The sequence below is a fragment of the Anopheles bellator genome, chromosome 1 (assembly GCF_943735745.2).
Source record: "Anopheles bellator chromosome 1, idAnoBellAS_SP24_06.2, whole genome shotgun sequence".
Classification (NCBI taxonomy): domain Eukaryota; kingdom Metazoa; phylum Arthropoda; class Insecta; order Diptera; family Culicidae; genus Anopheles; species Anopheles bellator.
Window position 1 is genome coordinate 17,774,558 of NC_071285.1, and position 26,815 is coordinate 17,801,372.

General features: G+C 52.5%; 1 protein-coding gene across 1 annotated transcript in view; it reads right to left on the reverse strand.

Moving 5' to 3' along the window:
• LOC131215143 (uncharacterized) overlaps positions 1–26,815 on the reverse strand; it is a 35,675-nt gene that overhangs the window by 2,083 nt on the left and 6,777 nt on the right. Inside the window, exon 2 of the mRNA XM_058209527.1 lies at positions 645–770. Within this exon, the coding sequence (XP_058065510.1) occupies positions 645–770 (126 nt within the window). The remainder of the gene's footprint in view (positions 1–644; positions 771–26,815) is intronic.

Sequence of the window (26,815 nt, forward strand, 5' to 3'; positions counted from 1 at the left end):
AAACTTGATCCCCGCCCCGGCTCCCCGGTGGACCGCGGATTGTATAATGAAGCGTTACGTTGGCCCGGTTGGGTTCTTTGTGCTTTCTTCTCGCGCATAAAAAAAAAATGTTGCTTCGACGGAGTGACGGAAGAACTTTACTTTTATTCGAGCCGGCGGAATGTCCGCACGGGCGTCGATCATCGTTGTTGTTGATGGTGATCCTCTCACGGTTTTGTTTTGGTGGGCGTTATTTTGTTTGGGGGTCAATTTAGGGCGTTTAGCGAAAGCGATTACCAGTTGGAGCATAGCGTTAGATTGCATGGTGAAACAACCCACGATTAGAGCAAAGAGAGTATGTGAACGGGTGATCTTCACAATACGCTGATCACTCTGTCATTTACTCTCTAGCTTAGGAGCAAGGAATCTATCACCAGCAGCGGTGATCGTTGGTTTTGTTAGCCGATGCACCGAGCGTGTTCCTGTTAGTTATGAGCTATGCTAGCGGGGCGGGTTAGTGGCCAGGGTAAATGAATAAAACGGCCGCACATTCATAAGCGCGTATGCTTCGCGTAATACTGGCGCGCATAGTGTTACGAATGTGGGGCTATCCGTTCGGGGCTGACCGAAACACCGAAACCCTTCGGCGTCCGGGGTATACGTACCTGGGTATCGCGCCTGTTGCGGTGCCAGTGAGGGGTAGTAACAGAAGGGGTGTGTCATGTGTGCTGGAAAGTAATGATACATGCGTGGCGTATAGCTCGGTGGTGCCGTAACCAGTGCAACGCGATCTAAAAAATTAGATGAGACAGAGAGACACAACGGTATTGGTTGGCGTATCGGTTGGTTGCGCAGTCATAGAGAGCGTTTTCGGTTGTGACGGTTTGGGACCGGCTTCCGGGGGTCCTCGTTACGACGACACGCTGGTCGACGAGAATCACCCGCCGGTCGAGCTGTGCTTGTGTGCGAGTGGTGCAACAATCAGGAAGATCTGCGATTCCTGATTAATGTGCCAAACCTTCTTCCATTTCTGGCCGTGCGTGCGCGTGTGCATTATTGTGGATGAGTTGGGTGAGATGAACGGAATTTGTACAAAAATCACTCCATTCCCTGATGTATTACTTTGATGAAGCATTAAAATAGGAACCGAAATTAGAAACATGCAAAAAAAAACAACAACATAATACCTGAAATGAAACACCATCAAACTCGGTTATTAAAGGGCATTAAAGTTTTCGCAATCAATTCGGACCTCGAACGACGGTCCACGGGACACTCCCGGACTGGGCAAATTAACACTCTTCTTTATCTACATTTTATTTACAGCAATCGATCGATCGGCCCGGGAGTGTCCCGCCGAACATTAACGAGCCCGTTACGATCGATAAGGATCGAAGTGGTGTTTGGCTAATGACTAATTTTGGCCAACGAGCCGTTCGTCCGTGGCCCGACAGCTCTTAATTCTTAGAACGAATCGTTTCGCGAAACGCGTTTACGAACTTTTACGGCAAAGGTCAATGAGCGATGATTGGTTGGGTTGGGTGGACTGGGTGCGCTGGTGGTTATTAAATTGTAAGCCGTTAGACTTCGCTTCCTCGATCGTTCCCTGTGCGTCGCGGACCATCCGCGGCCGGTTGCGCAAACATTTGCTTCATTATCGCGCAGCAGCAACAGAACAGGACACTCTCTCAGGTGGTTGTCAAGTCCGAGTTGGGTACGAGTTCTTAGAAAAGGGGGCCCTTGTCAGCAGCAGCATGTTTACCCGTGGGTCCGTGACCGTCTCGAGCGGGGTCCATGTTCCTCGGTGGCGGCCGCAGTGTTATCTGCCCGCGTGTTACGTCGAACCCGGCTCCAACTTCCTTCGGTTCCGCATTGTTTACCGGCGATGCGACGCGCGAGGAGCGAACATTAATATGCGGTGGTCCTGCTGTTGCCGCTGGGTAAAAGTGTATGCAAATACGCGCACGTACGCTGGCCGGCCGGCCTCATACACATCCCGTTCGGTAAGGATCTGTGGCGAGCGGGCGAACGTTAGATCGGTGGTGGCCCGGTGAGAAGATAATGAGCGTGACTATTGCTCTTTGCGCGGTGGATTGTGCGGCGACAATACGGCACCACCAGCCCCACCACCACCAGCTTCCCCCCACCGTCGGTGCATTAGCATAATGCGCTGATAATCAATACACAAAGTCCGCGGAGCTGCGCTGAGAAAGTCCGCCACTCGATCGAAAGACTGCAACGCAGCGGCAGCAGACGACGAACCCAGCTTGTCGTCGTCGACGTTGGAAGGCTGTCGAGCTGCGCAAACACACAGACACACACGCAGACGCAGTGCGAAGGTGCAAAACACTTTGGCCGTTCCTTCGAAGATGGCATCTTCATGCGGCGTGTCGTTCGGCTTCCAATACTGTCACCGTTGCGCGGGCCGTGTTTGCATAGGAATGGAAGACCCAAGGGAAGGGTGGCCGCACGGTGGCCGCAACCCTCGAAAACTATTTCAGAAATTCGTCTTCCCTTTCATCCCGGCCAGCCCGTCGGCGCAGGATTTGCTGCACGGCCTGCACTCGACCGGACCGCGGGCCATCCCGGGTCGGGCGCTGATGATGGCAAGCACATTATTCATTGCACCGATGCACCGCGCATCGGGGTCCGCTTATCCGTGAGGATGAAATTCCACAACGGCCGACACAGAGAGCGACAGAGAGAGAGATAGGGAGGGAGCGCGGGCGAGAGGTCAGCGCTTGCGGGCTGACACTCCGCTCCGCTCGCCTGACGACGGTGCGAGGTAAAAATTGCGATAATTTTAGCTTTCAAGAAGCGCGCGCGAGAGGATAATTTATTGTTCCTACCCTAAACTAGTGTAAGGGGGTTGGGGGGGCATCGGTGGCCCCGTCGCAGAATGCAGATAACGTACCGGACTGCGACCCCCGCGGGGGAAAGAATCGGCGACGGCGATGTGTTCTTTCGCGCCTTACTTGACAACCCCCGCCAAGGGTCCGGTTCGGAGGTCGGTGAACCGGTGGGCCGCGCGAAAGGTCGCCACATCACCGACTGGTTCCACCCGGAGCGCCACCAGATCCTAGGACCTAAATCGTGGGTGATCGCGCTCTTGGAGCTACAACCTTGGCCGCCTTCGTCTTCGAACGCGGCCGTGACCTCCATGACGCCATCAGGTCCTTTGGGAGGCATCCGATGGCGGTTTGACGTTCGAAACGGCAGACGTCAGAAAAAGGACAGTAAATCCTGTCTCACTTAGAATCGGGAACAATTTAATTAGCTCTATTTAGGGGTCGGTTTGACTTAGGAAAGATGTTAAACTGTCAAAATGAAAAATACATTGTACGATAATACCTTGAAATTGTACTTTGAGAGAAGAATTTCAGAAATGTATTCTGTCGTTCGTCGGATGAAATCACGAACTTTCTTTGGAATGCGCGCCATAATTTTCTGCATAATCTTTTGGTTCACCTCATAGGCCATCACCATCTCTGCAGCATCCCGCATTACCTTTCCAGTCTTCGTCAACTTCCTTTTAATTATTTCCCAATAATTTTCCGATTGGGCGGAGTTCAGGGCAATTTGCTGGATGGCGATATCCTTTGCGATGACTTCCTCCTTATTGTCACGGTACCACTGAACTACCTTCCTGCGGTAGTTGAAGCTTGCCAAATCGGGCCAAAACTTAACCGGACCCTTGTGTGACTTAATAAATGATAGAACTTGTTTATTGGCGTATAAAAATTTGAACTTGAAGAGGGCATCTCCCCGTGCCGTGGCGAGATAAAATTTTGGTCCAGGAAGCTGTCTAAAATCCATTTTCTCGTATGTTTCGTCCTCCATAAGCAAGCCTCATCAGAAACTTTGCGAATTTTTATGTTTTACGAATTGCGAATTTATACTTTTTATTGATTCCGCGTTCCAAGGTAAAACTATCAGCACGGAAAGTCGAATTTAGTTAAGGCATAGCTATCGAAACATTTGAAATTATGAATTTTACGAATATTTTACAGGAAAACATACAACTTTCCAAAAATCTAGGTGGGACAGGCTTTACCATTTGTCAAGTCTCAATATTCTCAGATGTTTTTGGAATAAATAGAAATTTGGTATCAGATACATAACTATCTTGGTGTCCGCCCTTTAGACAATACCTCTAGCGTCGATACGATCACTGATCCTCGGCTTCAGGTCTTCACCCAGGAGTGTGGCACCAGAGTTCAGACACAGGCCCGCCTTAAACGCCCGATCCGGTGCTTGATTCGGGTGTTGAAAGTTACCATTTAAGCTCACCAACGCAAGCGCGCACAATAAATGATCGTGCGAAAGCAAACGCAACCTTCGGCGCGGGAGAGAGTAATTATTGCACGTGAATTATGGCCCAATGAGAGAGCAGGATCAATTAGGCAAACAAACTTTGTGGGGCCCACAAACGGTGCGGTGACACGGAAAGTGGACGGTCAGCTTACCAGCCCTCGGAATGGATGAAGATGTCGCCGGCCGGGCTAATGAAGATCACTTAGCGAGGCACCGAGCAGTCGACGCGACACAAATTACAGACAAAGCGAAAACGGGCGTAAGGACTGGACCCGGAACATAGGCCACCGGGAGTCCGTACCGAGCGTCTCATTTTCGTGTTCTGTGAGCGGTTTTGCGTGAAGCGATTAAACCGCAACCACCGACGAGGATGACGACGCTGATGATGATGATGATGATGACGGTCGGAGGTGGTGCTGCTGTTTGCCACGCTGCCACTAATGACGGTGGCACGGTGATGCGACGGCGAGGGGATAATTGTTTTCCACTCTACTTGCGCCGCCGCCACCGGTGGGTGGGATGCTGGGTGGCCCCCCGCTGGGGAGTGTGGCAGATGGCGTGTCGCGTGGCCACCGAGGCGGCGGCGACGGTTGCGGTGAAATCCATTCGCTTCAGACTGCACGAGGCCGTGATGTGATAAATCGGTCTCATGCAAAATGGATGATTCACGGGCTCGGCTCGAGACAGATCCGCGAGTTCCGTTGATCGATCCGCGTGGCGGAGGTGGCGAGTGGTGCTGCAAACGCGATCATGCGCGGCCACAGGAATGGACGGGGGAGGGCCGGAGAAAGGCGGCACAGCATACGGTTACGCACGACTGGAGTCGCGGCAGCTCGAGCAGCATCTCTAACAAGCGTAAAACTTTCGATAAGCCTTATCGTACGTTGAGCGCGAACGCGTTACGGCCATACGGCCGCCGGATGGGATGCAAATTTGTGGACGAAAGAGAAACCATACGGGTGGCCAGCCAGAACACGGTGCCGTAAAAGCTCGCCCCATTGCATAAGGTAGCGTTTTTTGGGGTGAAAAAAGCTCATAATCCGCCCCGTGATGACTGACAGCCGTTTAAATTAACCGTTTGGTGCGCAGTTTGATGATCGGATCATCAGGAGGACCTGTTTCGGCTGGATTGAAAGGATTTTTTGTGCACTTCTATTAAATGGCCTGTCAGGGGTCCTAAGCTGATGTCTTCCGCATTGCTGACCATTCACCGATGCGGATATTCAGACGTTCTCGTTCAAATAATGATAGGATTGGGACGTTCGAGCTAAACAAAAAAATGGTTGGTTGAATGAGCCCCCAATTGAGACGCTTCAATTTCCGACAGGCATAAATTCTGATAGAGCCACTTTTTTATGGCACCATTTTTATGGCAGCTTCAATAATTACGAAGCGTCAACATTTCAAAATTCTATTCACCCGACGGTTACCGGAAATGCTGGATTCTTAAGAAGCGTGACTTCACGCTAAAGGGCCAGGGTAGGGAATTCATGGCCAAAGGAAACGCCACGCCACCGGGGGCATTGCGCCAAGAACCAACCAGCAGACCGAAGCCAGCCCAACCATTATCTAATCCCCCTTGTCCCGGCAGCCGACGCCGATTACGGTTGGCCTATTTACACGGACCAACCCGGGCCGGTTTTGGCTGCAGTTGGCTGCACACTCCGATGGCGGAAGAAAGGAATGCACCGAGCCAACCGGCAACAATGTGGCGTGATTTATGGGAAGCGCCAAATTGCGCCACAATCGCAATCGGTTGGCGTTATTATGTTTGCGTCGCCCGATTGTTTGGTCAAGGAGTGCTGGACCGCTCGACGCTCGGCTGCAACATTGTCGGCCGCCCTTCAATTTGGTCTAACACGAAAATGGTCCGTATCGGTGACCGGTGGGGCCCGGCCCAAGCTGCGCGCGCGGGCGGAAAAGTGGTCGGAAAATTACGGTTATGGTAATTTTCCGCGCACCGCTCGCCAAGTGTGGCTCGCGTCTGCTCCTTTGTGGGTCACGAGGCTATGGACCTCCCCTTTCGGAAGGCACTTCCGCGGGGGTCAATATTTGGATAAGCAGCAGCCCATTGCAGCGTCGCGAACAGGATACACCGCGCTGTGTGTGGAACGGACAGAAAGAGTGACCGCCGTGTCTAGATGAAAACCGTAGGGCAGTCACCGTAATGGAGTAATGATACATCGATTCCATTAGGGACCCCCCGAAAAACCATTAACACCATCGGGCCTCCGGGCCATTTGCACGACCCGCCTATCGGTGGGGCTATCGCCACTCGGTGTGGTCTCTTGCCGTTCCTTCGAACGAACTGACTGACCAAAGTTGGGCCCCGGAGACGTTTGGCAGGCCGATTTCCGCTGCCGATCGGGTTGATGGGTCCGGACCACCATCGCAGGTTCTCACCGTCCGAATGCATCCGCAAGATCCTCGCGCGTGATCGCGTACGTCCGATGCATTTCAATGCGGCCCGTAAAAGGTGTCGAACACACGTTCCCCGCGGGGGGTGAAGGCAAACCGGGACCCCTCTGGAATGACAATCTGGACACTCGCCGTCGCGTGACACTGAACAGGCCATCGGGTTAAGTGGGCTTATAATTTATGTAGCATTTACAGGCCTCCGAAACGGCCGCAGTAACCTGTCTTACGAACGTGTAACGCGCACGTTTTCGGCCTGACGCATTACGCACAGCGACCCCCTGCCGGGAGGTCAGTGAACAGAAGCCCCGTTCGAGTGACCGAGAGCTGAAGTGCGATCGTGTGTCCCGAAGGTCGTCCGCGGGTACTTCAACACCTCGCGGCGATCGACGAAGGATATGATTTTGGAGGCTATCAACAACCTACAAGTGATGGCCCCCTTTCCCTAGCTCCCGGTGACTGATGGGCCACCGCTGACTTCCTGGCAGGCGACTCGGGCACGCCTTCACGCCCCGAGACGCCCATCACGCCGGGCCCAATGTTGACGACGTGAATTATTATGTTTCGTGTTTCGTTTTTCTTCTTTTCTCCGCTTTTCGACAGCTCCGGGGCCGGGTTGATGACCTGCCTCCGTCGTCAGCCAGCATAATATGCTGGGCTGGGCTTCTGTGGGGGAATTTGAAAGGGTGAATAGAAGAAAGTAAGGAGTGCCACGCCACACTGCACCGTTGCATTTCTGGGTTAGAGCCGTCGTTCGGGCTGATTCGGGCTGAGGCGCTGATCCGACGTGTGGTCGCGGATGTGGGCCGTGAAGTCAAATGGCAGGAGGCCCCTTTGTGTCTGCAAGATGAAAGTTGGCTCGGACGTGCCAAAACCGGGTGACCGGGTATTACTTCACCAGCCAGGGTCTTAGGCAACGCTGGCTGACGCAACGCTGGTCCCCATCGGATACGGCTGACGGATCGGCCGATCGTAGATACTACCCGCCCCCTGAACGGAAGTGGCCTAGAACGGAGAATAATAGCGACTCCGGAGATGGATGAAGATCGGGCCAGGAATCGTTCCTAGAGAACCGGGAGATCTGAACCGGGCCGGGACTCAGTGGGAAGCCTTGCGGTTTCTTGATGAACCGAATCACCGCCAATTGCAGTCGATCGACACCCGGGCTCGGGGACCGCCCGAGGCCGTGTCCGCGAATTGCGGTTACGGCGAGAACTTAACACCCTGCCCTGCTGAGTCCCGAATCGCCTTTAATTGTGTGACCGGCCAACGAACGTGCCTCTGATTGATGGTTTATGGCAATATATTGGCAATCCGGCGGGATTGGAGAGTTTTATGTCCACTCGGGGCCAACGCGGTGTGATTATTAGTGCGGCCAGGATGCTGGCTGAAGTATTTGGCTGTATTTTTAATGTGACCAGCCGGCCCCCCCCCCCTCGGGGGCTGATAACGAACCCCCGGGGGTGATTGGGCGATAAAAACCGGCCCCCGACAATGACACCGGTAACGATATGCAACTTGGGGTTTACGATGTGCGGGATACAAAAAACATGGCCAGCAGATTGTTGTGGAGTTGTTGGAGCACCCGGAGCCAGTGGCCAAGGCCACTCCGGGCTCCGGTGGCGGTGGCGGCGAGGCAAGCGAACAACTGTAGAAGTAACAACCAATAATCATGATGCCGTTTGGTGGAGTAGCTGGTACCGGAGTTCTCTCGGACCCCTCGGTCCGTGTTCCTCCCGCGTAACAACCGCCGATAACAGTACTTTAACGCGGCGGCACGGCATCCAGGTGGTGGTGGTGTCAGGTCCCGGCACCATCCACCGGGAATCCGAGTTTGTTTGGCTCGTTTACGGCTCGTTCGTTACGATCTCACTCCGGCTCCGGGTTCTGGGGGTCGGTCGACCAGAAAAAAGCGGGTCCGTCACTCGAACTCGGCGCAGGAATGGCATCGAGGAAGAAAAAACACGAAATTGGACATTCGCCCGTTGCCCCAGATGTACGGGATCGGACCGGCGGTGGATTCGGGGATTGGTTGTGACAAATTAGAGTCGATTGGTGGAAGTGGGTCAAGCCGGGGCCTCGAGTTCTATTGCGGGCTTCCGAACCCGAACCCGAATAATGCCGTGGGTCCACCGTAAACCTGATTTACGCTGATCGATTGTCGGGCGTCACCGGGACGATAAAAGGATACCCGCGCGCGTCAGATCGAATCAGCCCTGGGATCGCGGGGAATCTGGAGCACCGGATCCCGAAATTCCCGTTAGGTCCAGAGTCGACGCGCTCGGGTCAGCGAGTCGATCCAACACGGCCACGTGGTGCCCATTTGGTGCCGGTGCCGGGGTTGGTGATAAAACTTTCTCCGTCGATCTTTCGGGACCAAACGGGCGACTGGCGACCGGAATTATGTAGAAGATTCACCGTTGCACGTTGGCCAGTCAAGCCACTGGACTTCCACGCACCGATTATAATCGATTCCTCGCGGTCCACATTGCGGCTGCGAACTCACAGTTTTCGCCCATCAGCCGGGGCAGTTCGTCACAGCTAATGAAGTTAGTTGGCCGCTTGCATGCGTGGGTAATTTCGGAGTTTTCCCTCGGCGGCCGAAAAGCGCCAGCGAAATAGCACACAACGCACTTCTGGGAAATCGACCCCCCCCCCCCGGGGGAAAAGTAGGGCTCCCCAAAAGGGCTTGCGGGTGGCGTCGGCATCGGGGAAATCTAATGGCCCCCGCTCGCCAAGATTAATGGGAAGTCGGCAGCAGCGCTACCCGCTTGCCGGACATTATCATAAATTTTGGGCCACATGACCAGGGCGGGAATGAGAATTGTGCGGTCAGCCCGTCAGTAATGGGAGGCCCTTCTCGCGGTGGCCTACTTCCGCACAGAACAAGATCGATTGCGCAAGTCTAAGCTTGCGCAACCAAAACATTTAACGTAACGTGACTGGTGGCCTCCCAAGGCGGCCATTTAAATGCCATCAGGCGAAAGAACCGCAAGCTCGCTGAGCCTAAACCTTCAAAACAACTCCTCCACCCAGTCGGCTCCTTCGCCGTTTGTCGGAAGTCCAATTCCGATGCTCACCACCCTGGACGGACCTCGCTCGGCTTGCTGGCGCTCATCAGCGCCGGACGTAACAATGGAAGAGAAAATAAAACCCACACGCACAGCACAGTGTAAATTCAATTCAAAAGACCAACAATTAACTGTTTCGCGCCACCTGGCCCCGCTCCCAACCCGCGGCTGGGCATCGAAAAAAATTGGGCATCGATTCGCTTTCGCCAACCGCAACGCGGCGTGCCACAGAACAGTTAGGCGCAGAATTTCTAATGCCCACCAACACAGGCTCCATGTTCCAGGGTGATGATGAAAAGGAGCTCCACGAGCACCTCAACACCTGAATTCATGGGCCGGGGCCTGGTGGGGGCATCTAATTGTCTCCGTGGGCTCCGCGCCGCCAGCAGAAAGTTCCATGTGTCTTCGGCACTAATAGTTTCCGAACCGTGACAAAGTCGCATGGCGCATAGCACGCAGGGCGACAAATTGCCAGGCGTTTGTTTACGGACCCGGGGCTCGTGGAATGGCGGGGAATTATCTGGCAAACCCCGCGTCGGGTTTGGGGTACAGGCGTCGATTAAACGGAGCGTGATTTGTGGCGCGACCGGGACAAGCAAAGGGTACCGCGCACAGGCGGATTTTAGGACTGGCATTGTGGGTAAATTAGTCAGTAGTCGCATGCATTAAACATAAGTCGAATGATTTTTTCCAATAATCTGTTCAATGTTTTGGGTTCCCTTCGTTGTTGAATAATTCATCGATCGAGTTGCGGCGGTTTGTTGCCGCACGTGAACTCGTTTTGTTTCAAACACGTACGCGGGTGAACGATTGAACATAAATAAATGTTTTAGTTATGCTTTCGATGATGTTTCGAAGGTATTTGGGGCATAAACACTGTCCGTTGCAACTCATCAAGTAATGAAGCATACATTTCGAATAGCCCGGGAAATCGAGAATTTAAATTAGAGAGAGTATCAACTAAGTTTCCTAAAATGTTTCTAGTAATCTTCATAGTACTTTGTTTGCTTTTCCATGTTCAACCGTACGCCTCGATGAACTCAACTCCACAACCGTGTTCTGTTTGCAGTGTAACGCAACATTCAATCAAATTCTCGAATATCACGAATTATTCTTTCCATAGTCTGTTGAACAGTATCTCGTTTGGGTACTTTATTGTATATGTAGGGATAAAATGTTTCTCATAATTTGCCTTTTCTTATCCATTTTCAATCGAATTTAAATAATCCGTTCGCTTAAATCGATAGACAAATTCTACACGAATACACAACGTTGTAATGAGTCCAACACTATTGAATAGATGTTTTCAACGTACAGGGTGAGTAAATAGTAAAAGTAAATAAATAGTAAGAGTAAAAGCATTTTACGATCCTTGAACTTTTGTTTGAAAGGTTGATTCTTGACATTTATGTATGAAATACAATTTCGATTGCAGAAAATTGGGAAATATGAAGAATTTATTTCGAGGATATTTCGCCAAATCATTCGTCAAAAGCATATTTCGTTGAAGTTCATTTCCACCTCGGTGGAAATGTAAACAAGCAGTATTGTAGTTCGAAAAACGGTATTTGGTGCGGATTTGGGCTGATTGGTTCTTCGGCGAAATTGAAGCTGAGAACTTGGACGGCATTTGGTTTCAAACCCAATGCCATACAGCGTCTGCCACAATCGATATTTGTGTTATGCGAAGAAACCAACAACTATTGACAACCTCAAAACCCAAATTCAAGTTGCTATTACCCAAATAGGACCAGATACAATCGAAAATGTACTCCAAAATAGTTCGACCGAATAAGCTACTGCCAAGTCAATCGTGGTGAAAATTTTACCTAAATTGTTTTACATAAAAAATGTAAGGAATTAATCTTTCAAATAAATGTTCAAGCATCGAAAAATATTCAGCCGTTTTTGTTTTATAACCAAATGAAAAAGTACACGCTGATTTGCTCACCCTGCACATGTTGTTAGCTCCACTCCATTTTCAAAAAAAGATTAAAAAAAACAACATTAAAATTAAAAAGATCGGATTTGTGGAGAGACAACTCTTGGTTCAACTTCTACTTGTTGACGTTTTGATGTTTTTTTCAACACATTTTTGTGATCGTTTCGTGATCATACTTTTACGTGATAACTTTTCGGACCGTTTCGAAAATCGGAACATATGTAAAAATATATGTACTGTATAGAGCAGGGATCAATCTAAAGGTGAAGCATGTTTGAGTTTTGAACGAATTCCCGAGATTTTTTCGCCACATTAGTACATTCCATCTTGGCTGGTTTCAATATCGAATCTGGAACGCAGCAACCTTAGCCGACCTGTCTAATGACAGTTCAGTGCGTTTAAAGTCTCAGCTTCAAAAAAGGTTACATCCGTAGCCGACGACACTAAGTAATAAGTACTCTGGCCGTCTCTCTATTGGGTGGTTTTCAACAGTGAACAGAACGCAACGCATCACAATTTTCACAAAACATCGCCGGAGCACTGAAGCACACCCGCATCAGCGTGGGCACGGTGTGTGTCAGCGAACCGTTTTAAAAACGCTCAATCTTTCCGCCACGGCCACAGGCTCTCGCTGTTAATGTGCTCATCCGTGAAAAGAAATTGGTTAAGAATCGGGAAAACTCAGAAACAGTTAGTGTGGCTGTAGCTTCTCGCTGGGGCCATTTCTCTATTGCCTGCGTTCCGCTGTTGGCTGCGTGTTGCCTGCGCGTTAAGGTGTTGAAGGTGCAATTACAGAACCCCGCTCCGCCCCGCCCCACCCCACCGCTGAGATGTGGGTCAGTAGTTGAAGGTTCTGGTTCTTGGCCAGAAATTCATACCGAGAAAACCGAGACCGACTGCCACCGAAAACCAAAGAGAACAATTTGCAACGGGACCGTTCCGTGGCAGTACGAGATTCCATTATAATCTCGTGCCGTTCTTCGCGCCGGGCTGGAACGCTAACGGTTCCCGCGGGCTTTCTTCACTTCCCCGGCCGGCCGGTTGGCGAAGAAAGGCGTCACTTTTTGTGGGCACTTACTCTTGTCGCCCAGCTTTTTAAGGCTGGCCGCGCCTCGGTTACGGTGTGTGCAGGTGTTATGTTTGTCGTACGCCTCGCGTGTCACAGGCCGTCGCGAGTCGCGTCGGGTTTCGATTTCAATTAACTCCCACCCCCAGACACCCGGCCCCCGCGCAGCTGGAGTCCCGCTGTCTCCACGCCATCGCCAAGTTAATTTCACAGCCTCCAATCCTATCGCCGTGGCTGAAGTCTGGGTTTTCTTGGGCTCCACAATGAGTTGACAGTTTCGCGCGCGCGCGCCCATATTTGAGGGAACAATTTTAGGCGTCGAGCACTTTGGGACCTCGGCGTGGGGACCTTCGGTGGGTGCGTTCAGGGAGCCCGTGTGCCGTCGCGCTTCGAGCCCGAAAATGGGTCATGAGCGCTCGAAAGCATGCATTATTTATTATTAAAAGCCCACACACTCCAGGGGGGGGTTGTGTACGCCATTTTAACACCCGGGAGGGCCGTTTTGACACATCGCCGTGGCGCGCCCTGGGACCCACCCCACGAGGGGCAAACACCTCGCGGGTCTGGACGGTTGACAGATTGTCGTGTCGGGGCAATCGGTACGGGGCTCGGCTGCATTGTTGGACCCACGGCTAGGCTCAAGAACAGCCCGAATCGATCAGACCGTGACGCAGGACACACAAGGGGCGCCACGCCGACCCACACGGCTCGGGGTCGGGGAATTTAGGATAAGCAACTGTAGTTTCTGCCCCGCCGTGGTCAGCGGGTATCCGGTTTTAATCCACGCAAGATTGTAAGCGCAGCGCCAGAGACAGAGAGATTTGGCACGAGGTTCGGAACTCGGGCGCGCGTTCGCGTACCACTTCACTACTCGCGGCGACAAACTCGTTTACTCCACGCTTCGGCGCGTTACATCACCCGGCGGCGTCGTCGGGATTATGTGACCGACATTCCACGGTCCCGTCCGGTCGGTCGGTCGCGCAAATTGAGGTTAGTAAAATTGTGGCCAGTAGCCGGGCCGGATTTAGCACAACCGGGCGTCCGACTCGCGCTGGTGGTTTAGCGGTCACAGTCTGGCAGACCTCTGTGAAGACCCTTCGCCCGGGAGATGCCCGTCGCGACGTTTATGGTGATGAAATGGGCAATTAAAAGTAATGAAACTTCGGTCCGCTGTGAACGCGATGATCGTTCCCGGCGATGAGTTTCTTCGTTTGAATCCTTGAACTCTGCCCGGCGTCGGAGGCGCTGCAGGTGTTATCCATTCTTCTCGTCACCTTCAACCGCAACCGCGGACCCGCGGAACACCCCGGCATTCACCTGAAAGATCGCCCACCGCGGACCATGGATCCTATCAGCGTCCGATCGGCAGATCATTATGCGGTTCGCTTGATCGCGATCGCGCACCCCTTGCGGAAAGGTCTCGCCGGCAAGAATGGGACCCCGACGATCATAAGCCGCTGAAGCGTTATTGATTCCTCGACACGACCTCGACCGGACCGGAGTATCGATCCCTCGATGTCTGGGTCGGGCCATCAGGCGAACCGACAAAAGCTGCATTCCTGCGGAACAGTTCGGACCTGCTGCTGCGGCGGCTACGCTCGCGACGTGCGCGACGTACTTCGGCGAGTCCACTTCATATCAGTCAAATCAATCTTCATTGGCTCGTCTTTAGCGGCGACTGGACGCTGGACGTCGTCGTCGTCGTCGAGTTGCCCCTTTTTTCTGTGTCGCCACTTCTAGGTTTCTTGCGATCGCCATCGCCGGACAGAGTGAAGAGTCTCGCGGATCTTGACTCGCGGGCGGTTCCGACGGCTATGCGCGCACCCTTACAATGGGAATGCATCCGAAGAATGCAATTTGATTCGAGTTTGGGATCCTACCGGCCCGAGATCGTATCAACGGTCGCTCGGTCGCCATGTTTTTGCTTCTCCACGCTCTCACGTTTTCGCTTTTGCTCGAATTTCGATTGACGTGGCCGCAAGGGATTTATGGACAAATGCGCCCAGGAACCGGATTGAGCCACACACTCGCCACACACACACACACGGCGCACACTATATTTAGAAGAAGAGTAGCCGCTCAGGAGCGGCTTGCATTAACGCTGGGCTCCGGTCTAGTAGAGAACCCGAGCGGCCGGATTCTTATGCGCCGACGGACGGCGGGGGTCGGAGTGGGTTCGTCCGGCGCATAGCTGATGGCGGGCGCGCATCATGATTGATGAGCGGCCCGATCGAAGATAAGCCACCGGTGATAAGGGAGAGTATTTTATTTTTAGCGCAAAAAGTTGTCATTATTTTGCGATCAATCAATCCGCGGCCGAGACCGGCCTCCGTCAGTCCTCGCTCGCCACGCAACGATGCAACGCACGTTCGCCCCGAGAGAGAATGCGGCGGCGGCGGCGGCGGCGGCAGCCGGAGAGATGTGAAAAACACAATCCACCGTAATTGGCAATGATTGGATTTTAATTGATAAGAATCGTGCGAAAATACATTACAGGATTGTTGTACATACGCATTCCGGCGGGTAATCACATTATTTCGATCACCGTCCGGGGCCAGGCGGTGTCCCGAGCCAAGCAAGCGTGCGTATGGCAGTGGACATGTGGTGCATAAAAGTGTAGGAAACAAATCGTTGGTTATTGTTCTGGAAGATTCTTTTGGGCCGAAACAATGCACTTAAGTGAGGGGCACCATTTCGCCTTAGATAGCGCTGTTTGCGAGTTGCTGAAACGGTTGCCAACTGCAGAAACCATCGCAACATGGTAAAGAGGTCCTAGATTAGGTAATATGTTGATAATGAATTGCCAATGAGTGGCTTAATGAATGTCCTATCTATGACGAAATATTGTAAGATAAGCAATTGATTGAATTTAAGGCCTCGTAAAGCCTCGAAGAATTTTGGTACTTGCTCATCAGAAGAGATCAGCTCCTCCGTCCGATGGCGACGTAGCATGCTGATTCCAACGTTCCAATAGAACCGATTAGGCGAACCGATTCCGCGAACCGATTCTGCGACATTTAATGGTTGGGTTGATTAGTGTAATTAAATAACGTTTAATTGCAACAATAAAACGTGCGACAGTTCATCGATCTTTGGACGACGAAGTTAGGAAGTTGATCCCCCTCCCCGGAAGCTTCCACCGACCTGTGAGGCATTTGGAAAAATAAAAATAAGCACCCCATCCGTTTAATGTCCCGTCGGTGGCCGAACGGGCGCGGCATCAAACGTTCCGGTTGTCGTCCGATTTAAATAATTACGCACAACGGCCTATCATTAACATTAATTGTTAATGAATAACTTGAACCTCCCCGGCTCCCCGCCACCCGGCGGTTGGGTGTATCCTTCAAAACCGCACTCCGGTCTTCCGTCCGTTCGGGGGGGCCTCGGACTAATTAAAAGAGTAATTATTAACATCGGAATTGACTGGCGATTATTGCCCGTCCTCGGGCCGGCCCGGATCGAGAGGCGCATATCAGCCAACCACCCCCCGCGGGAGGATGCTCCGTGGATCGTAAGTCTCCCTTCGATGAACCAGTTAGCTACTGCTCGGGCCCTGTTTTATTAGTCCCGACTGGCCCTGCCCCGCGGCCAGGCTCGAGTGCTGGTGGTGCTGATAAATCTTTCGATTGTTCTGCAAACATTACCCGACACACGCATACACACAGACGCAGTGGAGTGGCAAGGTCTCCAAGGGCTAACGAGTCTCAGTCCCAGTCCCGGGAGTCCCGGGTGTTCCCGTGTGGGAATAGTACCACGGCCGGGTGCAATAAATTGATCCTATTAAATATTTATTGCTTCCCGTCGTGGGGCACCGGAGTTTAACTGATCGATCGATCGGGCCGCTCTGGCCCCTGGCGGCGGGCGGAGTTCCCCTCGCCGGCTCCCTCCCTCCTTCTCCGAAGTTTATGATTCATTTGGCTACCCCGGGGTGGGTGGGTTGGTCAAAAGTGACAAACTGCTGTCAAACCCAGATCAATCTGACGGACGTTGGGCTCTCTCTCTCTCTCTCTCTCTGGGTGCCCGTGGGGTGCAAATATCCTCGCAACGCCGTCGGCGTCGGCGATGCGTGCGGCGTCACGACTCGTAGATGCAGCGTGCCAACGGTCCTGCGGGACTACGACGGACTAAAAATAGTACCAATAGTCGGGCCGGCCACGACCAAGAACGCGGCCGAATGAGATTTGTACCGCCCGGCGGGCGAATTTACAATTCAATGTTCCTATCGGGTGTTCCCGCAGCATCGGAGCCGCTCTAGAGGCGCGTCCGGTAGAAGTCCGCCACCCGGCAGCGCCTCACCGCGCTATCGGATTGTAAATTATGCCAATCGGAAAACAATTGTTTATTTATGCTTGCGCCTTACGGGTGCTTCTTGCGCGGGGCGCAATGAAAAATAAGTTCCCGTAGTTGCGGGGCGCGCGCCTTATTCGCCTTATCTCCATATTCTATCATCCGGCTGGGCCGGAGTTCTGGCGGAGCGTTTCCAAAGCCTAGCCGCGCACCGGTTGGTCGCCGGGATGTTTGAATGGTTTATTGAAATAAATTTCAATACTAAATCGAGGCCGGAATCGAAGCTCCGGTTGTTCCGGAGGGACCCGCGGGCTCCAGAGCTCACTATTTTGCGTGTGTCAACGATTTGCGTTTTGATTTATTATTAACAAATTGTTGTCGAAACGGGAATTCATCTTCGTCATCGTCGAAGGCGAAGAAGGGAACACGAGTGCATTCCGTGCAGCTTCGAGCTTTTGGGAACCGGACTTGGAGTTGGAGTTGGATTGGGGGGTTGGCTACACGTGTTCACTAAGTCCGGTCCAACGGCCCGGAGTCTGGGAGTTCCGAACCGGTTCAACAAACACATTCACCGGACTCTGGCCGGTTGATTGATCGAAAACGATAAATTTCAATTAATCCCAGACCCAGCCAGCCTAGAACCGGGTCCCGGCCAAAGATTCTGCCCCGCGAGAACCGGCTTGGCCGGAGGTGCCGGGGCGCGTTTCGCACGGCAACCCGTTTCGGACTCACCGGGGCCCCACATTCCTTTTTTTCCGAGTGGAGTTTCACTTCTTCGACACAATTTCGGTGCACATGAACCAATTTTCTGCGCCTCGCTCGAACGGCGCGACGATAACATATGGTCCGAGGCCAGCCGATCGATCGACAACGGTTTCGATCGTACGGGGCAGATACTGAAGACTGCCTGTTTCATCTTCCCAGCACCTTCGAGCGATTATCGTGATCGGTGATCTCAATGCGAGCGGCAGCGACGAACCTCGAGCTTCGAGGGTTCTAGCCCCCGGGCCGGCGGGGAGAACGCGCGCGGTTGGCCAATTATTTGATTATACATCCTCGCGCTCTCGGCAGCTCCGAAGCGATCGAAAGCGACCGACCATTAGCGTCGTGTGGTGTATTTATTTCACTTAACTCCGGTGGCCACTCCACTAATAAACCGCACCGAATGAGGTAGCCCGGGGCGTCTTCCACAATTCTCGTTCGCCAAACGGAGCATCTTCTGTCGAGCCGTGGCTCCCTAAAAAAACATTATGCCGAGAAGCTCCCGCATTTCCGCCCTAGCGCGCGGTGGCTATTCAATATAACCCAACAAAAGCCAAAACCCCGTCGGGAGTCCACTCCGTTGGGGTTTTAGGTACCCCACGGAGCGGGTCTTTGTGTGCGCACTGCGTGGGTTTGCACGGTAGCCTCACGAGCGGGTGGTTTGGAATGACGAAAAATCACCCGAAACCCGAAAGACGGGGCCAAAAAAACCGCGAACAGCGCGATCGGGACCCTCGGGGCGGCAGTTGGCATTGTTCATGTGGCATCGAACACACACGCGCTCGCGGACACGTAGAACAGAAGGATCAAACCCGTGGCGTCAATCAACGCGACTGAAGTTGAGGCTTCCTTAAGCCTTCAAGCGAGGAGCCCGGCCCGGGAACCACATCTCGTTAGGCAGCACAAAAGCCACAAAATCCACTGAACTTCACATCACCCGTTGCGGGAGGGGCTTGTGGGGGGGCACTCTGAACCATTCTCGCGCCCTAAGAAGGAAGTCGTTCCGCGGCCGACACGACAACCGATCCGACCGATCCGGGGTCCCCATTCACTTTCCGACACCTTTGCGGTTGATTAAGAATAGCGCGGGGCGCACTCGGTTCAGCAAAGTGAAATCAGCGAAACCGATTCAAAGCCCGGCGGCCGGCCGACGGTTTGTCTCGGCGGGCGGCTACAGAGACTATAGAGCGGGAAGATGGATGAACTTACCGGAGCGTGGAGCGGGCAAGTTTCGCAGAACCCCGCCGTTCTTGGCCCGTGGTGGTTGCTTGTTGTTTTTTTTGTGTTTTCCCGCTCCATCCGGCCCTAGTGAGCCCTCCAAAGCGTCCCCCCGTCCCTCCCCCACCCCTCATTCGGTTCGTGCCAACTCATCGGTCGGTCTATAATCCCTTCTCCCGGCGGGGCCACCTCTGAAGGGAGGATGCCCGGGTTCGTCGCTCGCCCGTTGAAGTCTCCCTGGCACTGAACCTGTTGTTGGGCAGGGGAGCGAACTCGCCGCTTGGCTCCTGTGAAGATCGCCGGCGATCGAGTCTCAACAGGTGTCGGGACCGGGATCGGCACGACCACTCAGGTTCCGCCGCCGCCACCGCCGCCGTCGCCACCGAGTGGCCAAACAGGTGTGAAATGTTTGTGTTCTATTCATTAGCAAGCAAACGAATGGAGTGAGCGAGAGAGCGCAGGGATTGAACCAGTGTTCTCTCCCTCTCTCTCTCTGTCGGTGGCTCTGAGGTTGTTTGTCCGGACGCAGTTACGCCGATTCCCGGCCCGATGGTGATTCGATCAGATCCAGATCCAGCTACGGGAGCGAGCGAGAGCGAGCTCAGAGTCGGTCATTTACCGCAAAGAGGTCGGCACGGATCACTGCCTCGCCTGCCGAGCGTCTTATCGCTGGCGCGGGAGGGCCGGAGGGCCCTCCCTGCTGTGCGCGGGGTGGAATGAGTGGAAAATTGTTTGGTAATCGAGCGTTACTATTAGATCGCTGACCGCGGGGGCCGGGATCGGCGTGGGAGTTGAAAGTGAAAAAACGGTGGCTTCCTCCTTTTCCGGTGGCCGTGGGTGGTTTGGGAAAAGTGGAAGCAGCAACTAATAGTAGGGTCGGTGGGCCCCGAGAACCGTTTGATGGGTTCGAATTTTGTTATTTTATTATTAAATAATAATTGTTGTACTTTTAGGTGGGATGGCCACTTGGAGTACTTTGATTCCGGTTCTAGTTAGAGGACTGAGTACGACTACGAGATTGTTGAGGCATCATCTAGTAATCATTGGTGGGCTGTTGCTTCACATCAGAAAGTGAGTGACGTATCAAAAGATTGCCAAATTTCCTCGTTGAAGAAGAGTTACGTTTAACAGTTCAGTGCAGTGTTAGTGGTTTTGGATTATTATCGAAAAGAACTTCAGGACGTTGTTAAAAGTATTTGAACTGTTGCAGAAACAAAATCACTGTTGTAGTCCGAAATGTGTTGACAACTGTGTAAAGGTTTTGGTGTCACGACTCCGAAATCCTGTACAACACAGAACAATACACAGTACGTGGTTTGCTCAAAAAGTATACGGAATCTCAAATTTCCGCGGGCTACGTATATTCGATTTTGGATTTTTTTGTAGCGATATCTTTCTACTAACCAAGTTTTAACTAATTTAACACAAAAATAATGTTGACTCTTTGCTTCATGTTTACTTTTTTGTAACACGGCTACTAAGCCTACTGACACAAAAAAGCGTATAACTTTTTAATCCGTCATCCGATTTGAATGAAGTTTGAATGAGAGAAAAAACCTGGTTCTTTCAAACTATGTTACTAACTAATAGATGGCGCTGTATTTTACGTTTAAAAAACAAAAATATATCGCCATTTATCAAAAATACTGCGTACGCCAGTTGTCCTTCTTCTAGTCAATAACAAATGGCTATTGAATAATGTTTCATTAATCTACTAATGTCAGTTTTTGTATCGAATGACTCGTTTATCGAAGACATTTGAAAGGATTGTTTAACTTTATTCTCTAATATACAACAATTTGATCGTCTTTTCGTACTATTATAACAAACTTGAGCTCGTTTTTGTGAAGCACTGTACCATTTTCAGGCCGAACTTCACGACGGCCTGCAGCGAGCGTGGATGCATCGCTAACTCATCTTTGGCGGAAGCTCCAGAAGCAACCTCACCGTGGTCCCATCGCAACCCCCCTACAACAGGTATTTATTCAGTTGCCTGCGCGGCGCACGGAACCTATTTGTGCGATAAAATACTGCACAAAACTGGGGCATAAATATGGTAGGTACCCTTCGGCGGCCAACGAACAAGCGATCCACGGCCGGACTCCGGGCCGGAGCCAGGAGAAAATTATTTTAATATTTATTAATTAATTTACATGCGCTCGAGAGCCCCGTAGCCTTCGCCTGCACCGCTCGCCGCAAACAGGAACAGTTACGCGTGGTCCGCCCGTGGACCTGCAGCCCAATAGAGCGCCCCCCCCGGGAGGCTCGGGTAAAATAATAAACATTGTCATTCAACATACCAGATATTGGAAGCTAGCCAGCGACAAAACCTGTTACTGCCCGTGGGCCTCGTGGGAAGAGCAGCACACTTAAGGAAGTCCCGGGTCCCGGGTGAACGTTTAAGGCACACGCATTGCGCATACATTAATTGATAGGATGGACCGGGCGTTGTCTTTGGCCGCATGCTGGCCGCGGAGTTGAGCGAAAATTGAGGAAACCGATCGCGGTTCCGATGCCACTATCGTTAACCGGCGGCCGCGTGGCTTCCGCTGGTTAGCACGCGGGGAAACTAGCTTCCTGCTCGAGGGACCCACTGAGTGGACCATAGACGCACCGGGGCGCCCGGCCCAACCAGTAATTTCTTCATCACCGGGCACCTAACTGTTCCATTTGTAACTGTTTTTTTATGTCCGCCAATCGGCGTCGCGATTTGCAGACGGGCCCCGAGAGCCTCGTTACTTGACCGGCCCGATGCCCCATAATACCCGTAATCATTGTTTGCGGTTTTTCGATCATTGTCCGGGCGCCCTGGCGCTTCTTCGTTCGTCGGCGTCTGGCGTGAAGGAGCGAGTCCCGTCCCGGTCTAGACGGTCCGCCAGCGAGCGGGACCATCTGGTTGTGTGTTTACATAACCTCATCCATCACGGGCCGATGGCGCAATCTACGCGGTTTGATCCGCTGGCCTACAAAAAGGCGAGCTCTCCGCGGCCCGACAGCCAGCTGCCCGGCCGATGCCAATCGCCGCCGGGATCGGCGGGAGTTATTTACATTTTCCACCCATTCCGCGCCAGTGGCCGGATTACCGGATTGGCCAGAATTATTGGCGCCCCATTGATGCGCAAAATCTCGATCTCTCGTCCCGAATGTCGGTTTGTGGGTCAGCGCACCCTCGCCCGGAGCATAATGTTTCGGAGCCGGCCAGACAGACACAGAACCAACCCGGCACCCGGCACCCCGGTTCAGAATGTGGTTCTGGGGCGCCCATTCTGCTTCGGGCGGACTCGTAACGGGAAGTGAGCGATCGAGCGATCGAACAAAACGCCGATTGCCTAATTAAAATCGCACCGTAACGGGCCGCTGGATCGAGGATTGAGTTATGAGTGGCCTGATCTGGAGGTAGACTTCCACCTACAAATGGCTACCGATCGGGTTCCTGCGACGGAGCACGTGCGAGCTCGCTTAATGGTGTCGGATTTATGAATCCGGTAGCGGTCCGGTTCTTCGGCGAGGATCGATTTCATGGGTCTCCCCGGTGAGAGAGGATTGGATCGGAACATTTTCATTACACATTCGGTTACGTACGGGCACATATTGGCACGGGAAACAGCTAAGCTGAGCATAGTGTAGGGAGCTCCAGGTACCAGGATTGGATCGCCAGCTCACTCGATGATGATGTCGAGACAGTTTTGTTCTCTTCGTACTACGGTTCGCACGACGGACACCGTGTATCCGTGTACCAGTACCAGTGGGCGAGACCCATTCCGTAGTGACCGCGAGGTGCGAGAATAGGAAATCGAAACCTCCGGGCGCACCGATGGAAGCCTGTTAATGGGTGGCGATCCAAGTCTTCCCCCCGGCGGGAAGGAGTTTTCACTCGGCTACCGGCTAAGGACACGGGCGGGCGGCAGCGAGGAAATATTGATCTTAAGTATGGTTCTACGTTTATGGGCATCATTCGGTGATTGGATTGCGCAGGATCGTTAGCTGCGTGGAGCGCGGGCTGTGACTGGTTAATGAACGCACCTGTGTGTCTGGAGAGCATCCGGAGGCTTGTTGTGCATGTGCAACGGTCATCCGAGCCCACGCTAGTTGATTGGAAAGTGCTACGCGTACGTCAAGGACTTGCAGCAGCAGGACGGCCCAACTTGACGTGATTGCAGGGGCTTGTTCAGCCGTGATCTCTAGCTCCTCCCGGTGCTTCGGAAGAGCCTGAGCCCTTTTGCATAAAAGATAGTGAAAGGCCTACCGGAGACCATATGGTGTCCCACAACACACCGACGAGTTGCTAATGTGATTTACACCCCGAGCCCCGATAAAAAGGATAATCTCGTAGCATCCCCCCCGCCGGGGTTATTTTTTGTGGCAGCTCTCTACCATTCGAAGCCACAGACAACAGTGGCGAAAAGGTCCCTTCTCGGTATGGAAAAAAAACCCCGGGAACCGTCCAATGTAGAGCTCTCAGGGAGCGCGGAATCGTGAACAGTGCGCGCCACCTTCAAGACGCAGTGCCAGTTGTTAGTCTTGCGGCTAGTTTAACGCCCCATCGGAACGGAATTGTTTCTCGTTCCGGGAGCCACTCGCCGTGCTGTTTTTCCTGCTCTTTTTTTTTTCGTCGTTCAAGTGTCTCATGAGATTCGCCCCCTCTGCCCTCCCCCCACCCTGCTGGGCACCCGCGCCTGGAATGCGCAAAGTCGGGCGCGCAAATCAATTGCGTGTATACACAATTATTTATTCGTTTTCTCACAATCAGCGCTAAATCAGTTGTATTTACCCACGCCCGGACCGGTGGCCCCCGGATCGGTGGGGCCCCCACCACCCTCCAGAACTCACCGAGGAGGAGGGGGGGGGAAGAACCCGCACTAGCGGCGACTACCGGCGAGGATGTGACAGATTCACTTTGGTGCTGCTGCTTCTGCTGCTGCGACGATGTTCGACGATGCCGGAGGATCCAGGTTTTCCATTTTCAGCAACGAGCGGCTACTGCGGCCTCCGGTCTTCCGTTTCGGATCGTTTTCTCGCCAGCCCCACCCGCGGCCCTGCCCTGCGTCTCGGCCTCGCCCCCCTTTTTGGGGTGAAGTAAATTAAATAAATTAAATATTGTGTCGCTGGGTGAGAATATGTCTCTCCCCGGGGCGAGCGAGCGTTCCCGCTCCGGTTCGCCGCCCGGTGGCCGCCGGCAGTAATGAGGTGGAAAATCGAGACGCGCGAGAAGGCATCTCCCGGGGGGGGGAAGACGGAGCCCCCGCCGGGCAGGGACCCTTGCATTTTATTGCACTTGCACGATTCTGTGTGCAGTTTGCACGTTTGTGCCCGCGCACTTATTGCACTCCTGGGTGCGTATTTTCTCTTTTATTCCGGCCATATCGTTTCCGATCCGAGATCCGCGGGCCACCGATTTTTTTGTTGTTGTTTGCGGGACCCTTGGACACTGGCTGGACAAAAAGTACGTGCAACGGACGGGCAAATCTTCTTCGCACGGGAAGAAACCCCGGCCAGGGCGCTATAATCGGTTGATGTCCGATGGTGTTCCGCGACCGGCGGCTGATCACCTCTTCGTGCGCTTCGCGCGCGCGCGCGCACCGTATCTGATCGTGGCACTCGAGGGGTCCAAAGAACCATACCAAATCCAAGGGCACTGTCTCCGGCGCGCGCTCCGGCGCGCGCTCCGGCGCGGTTCGATGCCTATTTATGTATACACATCGATATTTATGTGTCCCGCGACGACTCCGACGCTGGGCCGGGGCGAGGCGATCGACGGATGCGATCGGGATGTTGTCGTCCGACGACGACGGTGCCCCGGTCGTTGTAACCATCGTTATCTGTTTTTTTTTTTTTGGTTTTGGTCTGGCCGTCGGCTCGGCTCGGTTCGGTTCGGTTTGGTTTTCCTCATTCATTGCTGGCCACGTAACTGGCAGCGTGCGCTCACAGTGAATTCCGCGATCACCTTTTGCAGCACATTCTTTACAACATTCCCAACCACCGCACGTACACGTCCCTGGCGGGCTGGGAGGGTGCGGGGGAACAAAAACAGAATGTTCTACCGATGCTGGCTGGCCGGCTTGTGCGCGAAAGGACATTTGCAATCAAGCCACTCAGTCCGGCCGTCTGGGCCGCCCGGTAGCCACAGGACAGGCTCACACTAGAGGGCCCTTATGTTGGCCGGCTTCTATCCGTTACTGCAGTCCGTGCGGTAATGGCCCCCGGATTAATTGTGTTGGAATCTGTCACGGCGACGGTTAATGGGTGACGATCTCTGCTCAATCGGGTTAACACTTGGGTTTGCATAAATTTAGGACGCGAAAGGCAGTTAGCCAGCAAAAGCGATCGTTCCGTACTTTGAAAACAAATTCAGTAACGATCAAATCATCGTCTTTTGTCAGCACTTTGAGTGTATTCGTGTTACTGTCGTATTCCGCCGTTTATGTTTTATGCCAATGATGTGAAATTGTTCTACGTGATCAGTGGTGCGAACGACTGTTTAAACCTTCGAAATGATCTTGGTATCTAGACTTAATCATTAATAGACAACTAGGACTAGTCAGGACTTCCTTTATTTTGGTTGTATTAAAGCGCTTTTATATTGAGTCTCCAGCTTTACCTTCCAGGACCCGTCAACCCGCCAAATGTTATGTGGAGGCGATTTCATCAAGTTTGCGAGTTCTTCTTGCGGAGCTACATGAGGCGTAACGTAATGTTTTTGACATTACGGATTAATGCCAAACTGCTGCGCCTCTGTCAAAACGTTTACGGGTCGGCCGGGGCGTAAACCCGAGCGTAAATCCTTTTTGAATACGCTTTGCTTACAAACAGAGGATAATTGAAGTTCTTATTTGCTGGTATAGCAACAAAATCTAAAAAATATTAAAAATATTCGCAAAACAATTTATTTCTCTTCTATTTCTATTTTCTCGGACCAAAAACATGAACGTAAACACGTTTGACATTTCGTTTTTAAATTTTTGCTGCCACAGCGTAAAGGATTTCACATTACAAATTAATTTTATGCTAGTTTTCACTCCTCATGTAGTCCCCCATTTTGACTTTAATCAAATTTGTCGTTCGTCTCCGTATCCGTTTGTATGAGTTTGTAATAAGATAGTTTAAGGTCTAATCAGTAAAGCTTCGCGGTTTGTTGACAATACTTTTAATGACAAAATAAATTATCAACCGAGCGTGGGAAAACAAATTTAAAAATGACTGAATTTGGTCTTCAAATCTCAAAACCCATTCCTTTTGTATCCTTCATTTTTTTGAGGGATTGTTAGGACGGCACAGGTATAGGTAGTAGAGGAACTCGGTTTCAACTCAAACAGTTCCAGAAGTAGCCCTACGTTCGGTGCAGGCTCAATTTCCATCATAAACGAGATTAATTAAATCATATCATAGCCGTACTCGTTCGACTCCAAGAGTGGCAGAGGTTCTTTTACGATGTGCGGTTTTACGGTGCGCGGTGCACTGATGCATGACCAACATTGGCGTGGCGTGGTATCGGGGAGCCTAGGTGCACGCGAAGTGCTGCTCATTTAACATTTGTATCAATTCGCTGCTACACGTGGTTTCCAGCGCTGCGTCAGCCAGCGCAGCAGATAAGCCGGAGTGGCGGTGCGCAAAATCTCGCGCCCACACGGTGCGGCCACACCGGGCCACCAACATCATTTCACGGGTTTCGTCTTCACCGACCGCCCGCCCGATGATGGTTATTATCTCTTCATGAAAACAAATAGTTTTTGCTTTCTTCACCCGTTCGACGGGGTTCGTCGC